This window comes from Asparagus officinalis, chromosome 3 (genome assembly GCF_001876935.1).
Source record: "Asparagus officinalis chromosome 3, Aspof.V1, whole genome shotgun sequence".
Lineage (NCBI taxonomy): Eukaryota > Viridiplantae > Streptophyta > Magnoliopsida > Asparagales > Asparagaceae > Asparagus > Asparagus officinalis.
The window spans coordinates 26569992-26582559 of record NC_033796.1 but is presented as its reverse complement, the minus strand read 5'-3'; the positions used below and the strand labels follow the sequence as shown (position 1 = coordinate 26582559).

At 34.0% G+C, this 12568-nt stretch overlaps 1 protein-coding gene across 1 annotated transcript; it reads left to right on the top strand.

Moving 5' to 3' along the window:
• On the top strand, window positions 71–12566 carry LOC109833516 (NAD(P)H-quinone oxidoreductase subunit U, chloroplastic). Its single transcript, XM_020401218.1, has 5 exons — window positions 71–355; window positions 426–487; window positions 7304–7393; window positions 7470–7610; window positions 12471–12566. Exons 1-5 carry the CDS (start codon window positions 127–129, stop codon window positions 12564–12566), a joined length of 618 nt encoding a protein of 205 aa, XP_020256807.1. The 5' UTR covers window positions 71–126.

Here is a 12568-nt window from a genome sequence, read left to right as displayed (position 1 = left end):
GGGTCTTACGAAATTTACCCCTACAACCCGCCTTATCTCAACAGACTCCACAGATCTCATATCTGTTTTTTATATTTCACAAAAAAAAAACATGAAAAAAATGTCAAAAATAAAGCAAATTTCCCAATGGCGACGGTAGGGTTCGCGTCACCGCCCGTTCGCCTCCTGAGCAGCCGCCCCTCTCCCTCTCATTCTCATTTACCGGCGAAGCATTTTACCTTTCGAGTCCGGTGCTCCTCCGAGGCTGCTCAGGAAACCGCCCCGGCGGAGGAGGAGACCGTCGTGGAGACTCCAAAACGGTCCTCCTCGTCTCTGATCTCCGTAGAAAATGTCCAAAAAGCCCTTCGAGGCGTTGGTAATTACTCCCAAATCCTTTGTACTTATCCCTAATTTCCTTTCACTCATTGAATCGGGATTTTTTGCAGCGATCACGAGCGTTGATCACTATGGGAGGCTAGGGCTCCCGAGGAACTGCTCTTATGATCAGGTATCAGATCTTTATGTTTTTTATTTTTTGGGTTCTTTAGTTGGGTAAATTTCTTCTTGTAGCTATAAAATTGTTGTATTTGATCTATAAATTTCGCTCCTTTATCTCTGTGGGAACCCTATTCATCTAAGATATCAAAAAGGGTTTTACGAGATGAGATGTTGAAGTAGAGATAGATTGAGAAAAGCTCAGAAAATTAGAATCTAAAGCGTTTATAGAATTTGCAGAATGATAACATACTACGTTCTATATGACCTTACTAATTTTTTAAGAATAGTTCGCATCAATTAGAAATCTTTGGATAGTTGATATTGCTGCTTATGATCATTCATTATCATGAATGAGACTTTTGGATTAAGGGTAAGATAAAAGCAAGTTTTCATTTTCAGAAATATGATTCAGACAAGTAACTAACCATCTATGTATCAACAGATTCTTGCCATTTATTTAAAAATATTGGTCAAATAAAATGAGTGACATGATGCACATGAATTTTTAGTTTTTAATGTGTGGATTAATTGTATATGTTGTTGCATTAGATATTTGGGGTTGTAGTACGCTGGTTATACGGGTGAATTTTATTTATATGTTCACTGTAGTTCTAACATGCTGCTTTTTCCTTTAGATTAAAACTAGTTTCAAACCCGTGCAATAATTTTTCTAAAATTTTAGAAATTTCATGATTTTTTAAATTTTTTTGTACTACAAGTAATTGTTCTGATTCCTTTTTGTCAGAACAAACAAACACGTAATAATCATAACTATTATCCAAATCAATCAAATGAAGAATTCAACCAACAACATAAACAAAAGTTACTTTTTACCTAAGTTGCATGGAAACAGGTACGGGTGCTTATATGGGTGCGGGTGCGGGACACGACAAAACTGTAAAATGTAGGGTACGTGGACACAGCTATACACACACACATATACATACACACACACACACACATATACATATATATATAATTAATAATGTACATGAGATCTTTTTTTCCGCTTCATGTGTCATCAGAATCAAAATTCTGATCACGTTTTTAAGTTTTTTTATCATATTTATTATCATAAATTGGAAACTACTCATTTTTTTTACTAGACATCCAAACGACCCTTTAACTATATAGTTTTGAACTTTGGTATGGACTGAAATGAACCGGACCAATATCTAACTAGTTTCAAGATATGGATGTGAAGTGTAAGTTAAGCTGTACGTCCAAGAAGTGTTTGAAAAGTGTTTTAATTAACACATATATCGTATAATTGAGTACATGTTGTAATAAATGCATGCATATATTCAAGAAGTGTCCATAAAGTTTGGGTATGGAAAAGTATCGGGTACGTGTAGTGTACGTGTCCGGTTCGGGTACAGCTTCATTATAGAAGTACCTGGGTAACATAGCTCTTTAGCAAGCATTTGATCAAATAAAAGAATCAAAATATCCACATCTCTCATTTCATTCTTCAAAAAAAGTATATATGTATGTGTCTATGTAGTTATATGTATGTATGTATGTATGTATGTATGTGTGTATGTATGTATGTATTATATATATGTATATCTTTCGAACTCCAATCTCAAATCAAACTCCGATCATGTGAATCATCCCTTCCTAATCAATCATTATTCTTGTTGTTGTTGCTGATTGTGCGACTACAATTGATTGACACTTCTCCCAACTTCAGCTCTCCCTTTGTCAATATGTTGATAAACTGATCAAAGCCTGCGGATTCAAAACACCAATATGTACATCTTGAGAAAACTATTTGGCTTACTGATGGTTTCAACAAAAGTGAAATTCTGAATAATGTAAACCAAGCATTTTAGATTATACTTAAATGTTTTAAATGTTAGCTTCCGTTCTTAATCTTCATGGTCAGAGTTATATTTTGACAACGATCGATCTCCCTGTTTTAAGTCGAAAAGATAACTTTAGGACTGAGTTTTGATAATAAAAGCAATAAAAACATTATGATGACAAAGAGAAGGAAAAAAGTAATCTTTTAAATGTATTAGATGTAAAGACTGAGGTAGAAATTGGTGAAAGTTTTAGTTAAAAAAATACCAACAGCATGGTGTCAATATGAAAACACTACATAAAAAATCTTGTAAGATGAAAGCTTGTCATAAAGAAGGGCAAAAAAAAGGGAAATTTTCATGACGATAATATTTTGTATTATGCAAATTTAAGCTCATTATCCTTATGAGTTGAAATTAATATGAACAATTAGCTATAGGAAAAGTATCAATTTAATTAAGGTTTATTTGCATTTAAATAGCCCAAAGTTCACTCCAATTTGAACTTAAGTAGGCCAAATTATACCTCATTTTAACGAAAACATACCCCATTGTACTTGAATAGCCCAAAATTTACTCATTGTTTTAACTTTGACAACCGAAAGTATTTTTTTCCAACCAAAATGCCATAAAGTTTAACCCATTTTTTAATTTGATACCCAAAGGTTTTTACTGGGTTGTTTGCATGCCAATAGTCAAAGTTTACTCCTTTTTTAACTTTGATACCCAAAATTTTTTTGGCCAAAAATAACCCTAGGTTTAACTCATTTTAACTTTCATACCCACAGTTTTCTTTTGCCAAAAAATACGCGAAAATTCAACAAATTTCAACTTTGATACCCAACTGTACTTAAAATTTAACTTTGATAACCCCATTTATCTTTTGCCAAAAATTACCCAAAAGTTCAACACAATTTAAGTTTAATAACCAAACTTTAATTGAAAAATAACTTTAGCATCCCTGAATTATTCTTTTGTCACCCAAAGTTCAACAAATTCTACTTTCATTGATCATACCTCGATTAAAATTTGACTTTAATACCTCCAAACTATAACAATTTTTTTAAGTTCAAGTTTGGGTATTAAAGTTTTTTTAACTTTAATGTGTCAAAATTAATTTCTTTGAACTTCATGTTTTTTTTTGCAAAACAAATTTCAGGATATCATAGTTAAGAATAAAACTTTGGGATTTAAGTACAAACAACATCCCTTTTCATATAGAATACCAAAATTTGAAAAAATCACTTTGATACCGTCAAAGCTTTTTCGCCCAATACATACCGTGAGTTCAAGAAAATTAAGCTTTGATTCCTTAAAACTTAATTTTGTTAACTTTTACAGTATTAAAGTTACTATTTGTCAAAGTTCTGAGTATTACTGCTAAATTTAATGGAAACTTTGAGATATTTTTTAGGTAAAAAGAATTTGGGTCAAAAAAAAAGTAATAACACATTGAATAACTATACAATAGGAAAGCATAAATAGTTATAATTTCAATGCACATCTAAATAGCATGGATCCTAAAATGCGTTCAAATACATGTCATATATATTCATTCATAATTTTACTAACACCTTCTACATTGAACATCTAAATATCTTTGGATCTGGATCCTATCTACTTAGGTGGTAATTAGAAAGGGTCCAATTACGCTAATCATTTACATCCATTACAATTTTAATTGGTGAGATGATGCCTCGTAAGGTTTTCAGATATATTAAAAACCGTCATTGTCTTGAAAATCACCAATAAAAACCACTATTTTGTGATGGTGAAAATCTCACGTGACACTATCTCACCCATTAAAATTGAAATGGACGTTAAAGATTTAAAGAATTGGACCCTCTCCAATTACTATCTAATTAAAGAGGATTTAAATCCAATATCTCCTCATTAAGCCTTGTCGTTAGCCAATAATTAGTGTAGATGGTGTCAAGAGCCTAACTTCACAAATGATCATAGAAAAAAGCTAGTTCACTTTGCTCGTTTGAAACATTTAGCTTCATGCCTTTTCGATCAAATTGATGTCAGTAATCCAAGTTAACGTCTTATCTCTATAAAAAAGCAATTTAGTAGCGCACGTAAGAGAGGGATATTTGAAATATGCTCAATGATAAGTCCTTATTTCTAGAATTGTTCCAAACTTGTTTAGTTTATTATAAAAAAATCTAAGATGTCTTGCACCATAATGGATTTATGATCTTGGCATCCTTTGTCTGGGTGTTCTTTATATATCTCCGACATGGTTTGTTGCATAGTATTGAATATTAGCGAGAAAAAAATTTGCATGTAAGTTAGATATACTTAACACAAATCTAGGAAGATGAACATTCAACTCTCGTAGCCCTGTGACAAAAAAATGCAGTTTAGGCCATTATACCTGTAATCAACAAATGAACTTAGTTAATTTTTATTTGTTGAACAGATGAGTACTAAAGCGTTATTTTAATAAGAGGGACTAAATATACTAATATGCATGATGTTGTTAGATCATTTACAAATAATAAGGCTTAGGAGCCTAATAACAATAATAATAACAATCGAACAATATGCTTATCAAAATGAAAAGTAAAAAATGATGCTCTTAGACAACAATATAATAGAAAGTGATTTGGTTTGCATGGTCTAAAATTGTGGACAATCATAATTCTTAAGTGTTTGCTAGTTTTAGATGAAGAACTTTTTGAACAGAGGAACAAAGTTTCAGTCCTATTAAATTTAAAAAAACAAATGGAGGTGACAATGGTAATAATAATTTGAGAAGGAGAATGGTAAATGGGGGAAAGATGAGATATGAGAGCGTTGGTGTTGACGCGGCTCCCATAGAGAAAAGATAAGAACAAGAGGCAAGATGAAGGGCCAGATGTTAGGAGTAAGGACAAAGAGAATAGAGATTTCAATATACTAGTATATGCATGCGCTTTGCACGTGAACGTATATGTTTTTAGTTTTAAAATTTTTATTGAATAATAAAACCATGTGTTAATAAATAAAACTGTATAATAAGATTTTTTAAAAAGAAATGTATGGATTAATTATTATTGTGTAGTAATTGTAATTGAATATTTTTCTTATAACGATTGCCCAATGTTAATCTTTTTTTTAAATAAGTCCTCAAATCTAAAATTGTTATTAAATAAAACTGTCAATTCTATAAGTTTTTTTGAATATGTCCCTCTAACTTAAAAGTTCTTAACTTCATTCTAAATTAACTAAGTTGTATTAATCTTGCTAGCATTTTTCTAATGTTCCTAAAAGATATTAAGAGCTTTCTACAAAAGTTATAAGGGCTTTCATGTCATTTCAAACGTTCATGGGGGTTATCTATAATTTACCTTATTTAATATTATAATATTCAGTTTAAGTAATACTATTAAAATAATTATAGTGTTTATATACTATAAAATATTTATCTAAAAGATATTGAGGGTTCGGTGTAATTTATCTAAAATGTTTATATGTTATAATGTCTATAATTCTTAGTTCATGGTTATAATGTCTATAATTTCTTAGTTCATGGGGGTTTGGTGTAATTTATCTAAAATATGTTGGGGGCTGAAAGTTCATTAGGGTTTAGCGTAATTTATCTTATTTAATATTATAATTCTTAGTTCAAGTAATCCTATTAAAATAATTATAATGTTTATATACTATCAAATATTTATCTAATTTAAAATTTTAATTATGCTCTTAAATAATTTAGTACTATAAATATTTATAAATTTTTACTATACTATTATTAACAATTAATAGTGCTATTATTAATATTGAATTTTTTTTTAAAAAGGTTAGTTTCAATCGTTACCAAGTATAGATTATTCAGTATCATGTAATAATCTTTGAGAAAATACTCTAAAAATACTATTAAATTATTTATTTAATTTTTTAATAATATAATACTAAATAAATAGTGTAATTCATAATTTATGTGATATTATTAAAATAATTACACTATTTATGCGATTCAAAATTTATTCTATTTATTTTATTGTTCATTGAATTATAGTATAATTCTTAATAGTATTTAGTAATATATTATTCAATTATACTATTATTTTAATTATTTTATTATAATTCATAAATATTTATTATAATAATTTAATTGGTTAGTACTAATAATCATGTATACTTATTTTATAAGTTTTTTATTTAAATAATTAATAGTTATAATATTATTGATAATTATAATTATTTAGGAAGCTGAGGATGCGCATAATTAATAAGAGGTTATATTTATTTAATAAAAGAATAATTAGAGATAACGGCATAGTTGGAATTTATCAAAATTTGAGGAGGCAAAAAGAGAATTATAAGTTTCAACACTCAAATCCTTTTTTTATGTTAGTATAGATTATTATGCAAGGGAGAACGAGAAGGCGAATCTAACAGTTTTGAGTATAAATTTGATTTCCTTTAATGGAGGAGAATCTAAATAAATGCTGCATACATTTCAAGAGAGAGGTGGAAAGAATTGATAATTTTCAAGCTCATTATATTGGATAAGGCTTTCTCATCAAAAAGATATAAATAGATATTAATCATAGTGGATAATTTTCAAGCTCGTTATATTGTATATGTTGTTGCATTAGATATTGGGGGTTGTAGAACACTGGTTATATAGTTTAGTTGTATTTATTTGTTTAGTGGAGTTCTGATATGCTGCTTTTTCTTTTAGATTAAAATTTGGACTGTGACGGGGTGTTCATGCTTGTACATTCGATTAAAATGCATGCACAAACAAGAATATTTTTGTGTTTTTGACGTGGAAATTCGAATTCCAAGTCAGACAAGTTCCTAAGGACCAAAGTTCGGAAGTAAATGGAAATTGTTCAAAGTCATGTTCTCCCTGAAGTATTTTCTGCATGATTTCATTTACTTCTATTTCATTTATTTTACTTTTTTAAGCATCAAAGCTTAGAAAAAGTTGTTTTTCCCTTTTCCTCCCTTTTCCTCCCTTTTCACTACTATTGCTCTCATCAACAGAGTTTAATACCATCTGAGTGGCTTGACATGCACATCAGGTTTCATCCGCTTATGAAAAGAAGTGTGAAGAATTGAGGAGCCAGGATTCGGATGGAGAGGAAGTCAGCGAACAGCTGGAACTTCTTAAGGTTTGTCTTGAGCTGCTTTTCTTTTCTTAAGAGTATTCTCATGTTTAGCGCTCCTTATTTACTTTTTCATTCATAGGAATCTTATGAAATTCTATCGTCTGAAGATGAAAGAAGATTATATGATTGGAGTTTGGCCAGAAGTGACATGCCAGATAGATATATGTGGCCTTTTGAAGTTGACATAACGCAAACACCAACAGGATCTCCACCACCAGAGGTATATATGTCTATTATAGTTACTAGCATACTATCAAATGTTGTGCGTAGCGGAACCAAAAAATCACAAACGAAATCAAAACAAGTACCACAACAGGCAAGACACCAAATTTACGTGGTTTGGCAATGTGCCTACGTCCACGAGGCAATGAGGGGATAGATCTCACTAATAGAGAGGGAGAGTACAAATAAAGATTACAATCACTCAATAATCTCACAAACAAATCACTCTTGATTTTTCCTCTACTCTCAATCTCTTTCACAAATTTGCCCAATTAAGAAACCCTAATCACTCTCTTAATCACTCCTGTTTTCTCAAGCTTCCTTTCTAAATCTCAAGTAGACTCAGAAGCTCTGATGAATGATTATGAAGTGAGAGGAGAGGGGGGATTTATAACCTCCATCCCCCTCCCTTTCACGCACGTTGTCTGCAGCTCCCCCCTTTGTTAAACAAGGCTGCACCAGCTCCCCTCTCTCTTCAATTTTGTCAAAACATGCGGCTCCCTGAAAGCCTCCATATTTGACCAATAATGGAGCTGTGTGAAACAGGGGCTGCTGAAAGGTGCAAAGACCTGTAAGATGGAGTTGTGTGAACATTGCATACTTAGGAAGAAGACGAAGGTAAAATTCGGCACCACAATTCATAACACCCAAGGTATTTTAGATTACGTTCATACAGATGTTTGGAGTCCCTCCAAGAATACATCTCTTGGTGGGGCCAATTATTTTATCACTTTCATTAATGATTATTCCAGAAGAAATTGAGTATATATCATGAAGTATAAATATGAGGTCCTGGATATATTTGTAGAGTGGAAGAAGAAAGTGGAGCTATAGACAGGTAGAAAGGTGAAGGTACTCTGTTCGGATAATGGTGGTGAGTACAAGAGATCCGTTTCTGTAGTTTTGTCGGGATCACGGTATTAGGCGACACTTCACTGTTAGGGAGATACCGTAACAAAACGAGGTGGCCGAGAGATTAAACCGTACCTTACTGAAAAAGGTGCGATGTATGCTCTCACAAAGTAGATTGGCTAGATTCTTTTGGACCGAGACATTGGTTTATGCGAGCCATCTCGTGAATAGGTTACCATGCACTGCGATACATGGGAAGACTCCTATGGAGGTATGATATGGTTTTGTAGCTAATGATTATGATTTGATTCGGATTTTTGGGTGTCTAGCTTACTATCATGTGAATGATGGGAAATTAAATCTGAGGGCGAGGAAAGCAGTCTTTGTGGGCTTTAGAGATGAAGTCAAATGCTTCAAATTGTGGGATCCACAAGATAAGAAGATGATTATTAGTAGGAATGTTACGTTTGATGAGGCTTACATGATGAAGTCTCAGATTCCTCAGCAGGTGGAGGAAGGCCAGACTAGCGGGATATCACAGGAGGTGGAGAATGATGTGACTCCGCACACTTCAAATGATATTGTATCCATTGAGGCTCCTACATAGGTGACACTAGGAGGAGACATGATAACAGATGGGCAGGTGGAGGATACAGTGAATGTTGGGACTCAGGAACAGGGTCATATTCAGGAGTCGATTGCAGCTAATAGACAAAGAAGGGTTATTCGTCGGCCAGCTAGATATAATGATGTGATGATTGCATATGCTTTATTAGTAAAGGTCATTAATGATTTGGTTTTTTCTACATATAAGGAAGTAGAGTCAAGTTCTGATTCAATCAGGTAGAGGGAAGCTATGAAGGAGGAGATGCACTCTCTTCAGAAGAACGACACTTGGGAACTTGCAAAGCTACCAAAGGATAAGAAGACTATTAGATGCAAGTGGGTATATGCAAAGAAAAAAGGATTTTCTAATAGAGACATTCGATACAAAGCTAGATTGGTGGCCAAAGGGTATGCCCAGCTTGAGGACATAGATTATAATGAAGTATTCTTATCGGTCATGAAATATTCATCGATAAGGATACTATTAGCTTTGGTGGCACAGCTGGATTTGGATTTGGTCCAGATGGATGTGAAGACAGACTTTCTACATGGAGACCTAGAAGAGGAGATCTATATGACACAACCTATGAGATTTAAAGTTGTAGGAAAGGATGATTTAGTATGCAAACTGAAGAAGTCTCTTTATGGATTGAAGCAATCACCGCGGTAATGGTACAAGAGATTTGACAGTTTTATGATCAGACAAGAGTACACAAGAAGCTCATATGACCCGTGTGCTTATATGCACAAGCTACAGAATGGTGAGTATATTTATTTATTGTTATATGTTGACGATATGCTCATTGCTTTCAGGAATACTTCAGCTTTTAGAAAATTAAAAAAGTAACTGTCATCCGAATTTGAGATGAAGGATCTTGGAAAAGCAAAGAAGATATTGGGTATGGAGATTGAGAGAGACAGAGAAAAGAGAAGGTTGAAGTTGACGCTGAGGAGCTACTTACAGAAGATGCTAAAGAAATTCAGTTTTGATGGCAATGCCAAGGTGGTGATACTCCATTAGCGCCCCATTTTAAGCTTTCAGCTAATATGTCACATGTTTCAGTTGAGGACATAGAATACATGTCGAAGGTTCCATATGCCAATGCAGTTGGTAGTTTGATGTATGCGATAGTATGTACGAGGCCAGATTTATCACAGGTCGTGAGCATGGTATCGAGGTACATGTACGATCCCGGAAAGGGTTATTGAGATGCCGTGAAGTAGATTCTACAGTATGTTAAAGGCACCGTGGATGTTGGATTGGTTTTTCAGAAGGATGAGAAGAATGAGCGAGATTGTATTGGTTATGTGGATTCAGATTATGCAGGGGATCTTGACAAGCGCCAGTCTACTTCAGGATATGTGTTTACATTGACAGGAGCATCAGTTTGTTGGAGATGTATACTTCAGTCTATATCGACTCTCTCTACTACAGAGGAATAACATGTCAGCTCTACTACAGAGGAATAACATGTCAACTATCTATTTAGCAAAGAGCCAGGTATATCATGCACGAACAAAGCACATTGATATCAGATTCCACTTTGTTCGAGACGTCTTGGATAATGGAGATGTTAAATTGGAGAAGATCCACACAAAGGACAATCCGGCAGATATGTTGACCAAAGTTATCACAGGAGTAAAATTTGGTCATTGTTTAGAGTTATTAAACATTCTTCGTTGTTAATGGCCTTTGGAGACCATTTGGATAAACTACGTGAGACTTGATTCCTTGGGCAAGAAGATACGTAGGCAGTCAGTTTGATGCAACCAGTTTGATGAGTTGATATCGACATGGTGGAGTTCGTTCGAGTTCTCATTTGGATTCCCGACTTATTGTAGATTGAGTCCGTTGTCGTGGATTGCTTCCACTTCGTACTGGACGCAACAAGTGGGACGTTTGGTTGGTATTGGTGTCGGCTCAGTTTTATTGGAAAACTTCACCGATGTGGAGATTATTGGTCAAATATGGAGGCTATCAGGGAGCCGCATGTTTTGACAAAATTGAAGAGAGAGGGGAGCTGGTGTAGCGTTGTTTGACAAAAGGGGGAGTTGCAGACAACGTGCATGAAAGGGAGAGGGGGGTGGAGGCTATAAATCCCCCCTCTCCTCTCACTTCATAATCATCCATCAGGCCTTCTGAGTCTACTTGAGATTTAGAAAGGAAGCTTGAGAAAATAAGAGTGACTAAGAGAGTGATTAGGGTTTCTTAATTGGGCAATTTTGTGAGAGAGATTGAGAGTAGAGGAAAAATCAAGAGTGATTTGTTTGTGAGATTATTGAGTGATTGTAATCTCTATTTGTACACTCCCTCTCTATTAGTGAGATCTATCCCCTTCTTGCCCCGTGGACGTAGGCACATTGTCAAACCATGTAAATTTGGTGTCTTGCCTGCTGTGGTACTTGTTTTGATCTCGTTTGTAATTTTTTGGTTCTGCTGCGCACAACATCAGACACCTAAGGTCTATGCAACTACAATTGGGTATTATTGAAATATGATTATATTCTTTTTTTTATTCATTATATTCTATATTATCGGTCCAAACACAATTGCTCATTAAATAGATCGCGTTCAGGTTGAACCTATTTTGAGTCAGGTTTAGTTGATTCTCGTCTATGTTTCAGCCTAAACCCTATTCGTTCGTTAAATAGATCGGGTTCAGGTCAAATCTGTTTCATATCGGGTTTGGTTGGGTTCAGATTGTACTGCTTTCTTTCTTTTTGTTTCCTTGAGAATCGTGGAACCTGCGTCCTGGCTTGTTTTATGGATTCTCATTATAGGAAGGGCACAAAACTTCTTATACAACGCTATTGTTTTCGAACATTATGGAAATGTCCACGTATGTTTGCTGCTTGCTTTAAAGCTGCTTTTTTTAGTTGAGTCGTATGAATATTCGAAGCAGTTTACTGCTTTATGTGGTGTTTACCCTTTGGTTTAAGAAAATTGAGATTTTACCCTCAGAAACTCCCATCTTATGCTTATACGTACCAGATTACAACATACATTTTGCTTCTATTTTATTTATCTTTTTGTTGTCACATCTTTTAACGGTTCCAACTCTGCTTTGTGCAATCCTGTGTACTTCCCCGAGTATGCAAATTGGAATGCTTCAGAAGATTCACGTAGTCCTCCCTCAATCTCTTTTTCTTTTTTCCGTCTCTCGAATCTTTCTTCTCCAACATTCTTCTGACAGTGGTGTTGTTCCGTGCAAATCTGTGCGGTTCTGAGACTCGAGTTTGTGTCATGATGTTAATTTATAATCAAAACAATGCCCGATTTCTTCAGAGAAATTGCAATTTTTGGTGTGCCCGGTATATTTTGCAATCAGTAGTGTTAACTTCACTTTCGTAATATAGACTTCTCAGGTGAATTCACTTTCTTGTTCGTGTCTCAATACAGGAACCTGAAGATGTAGGGCCAACAAGGATCGTTGGCTACTCTTTACTTGCTTGGTTCATTTTCTCTGTCGTTTTGTCCATAGCCCTCAACAGATGAGT

What these genes read in the sequence shown, in the direction of transcription:
- LOC109833516 (XM_020401218.1), top strand. Translation starts at nt 127, where the DNA reads ATGGCGACGGTAGGGTTCGCGTCACCGCCCGTTCGCCTCCTGAGCAGC. An exon ending in AACAGCTGGAACTTCTTAAG is followed by an intron (nt 7,394 to 7,469) that starts GTTTGTCTTGAG and finishes TTTCATTCATAG; the next exon opens with GAATCTTATGAAATTCTATC. An exon ending in CAGGATCTCCACCACCAGAG is followed by an intron (nt 7,611 to 12,470) that starts GTATATATGTCT and finishes GTCTCAATACAG; the next exon opens with GAACCTGAAGATGTAGGGCC.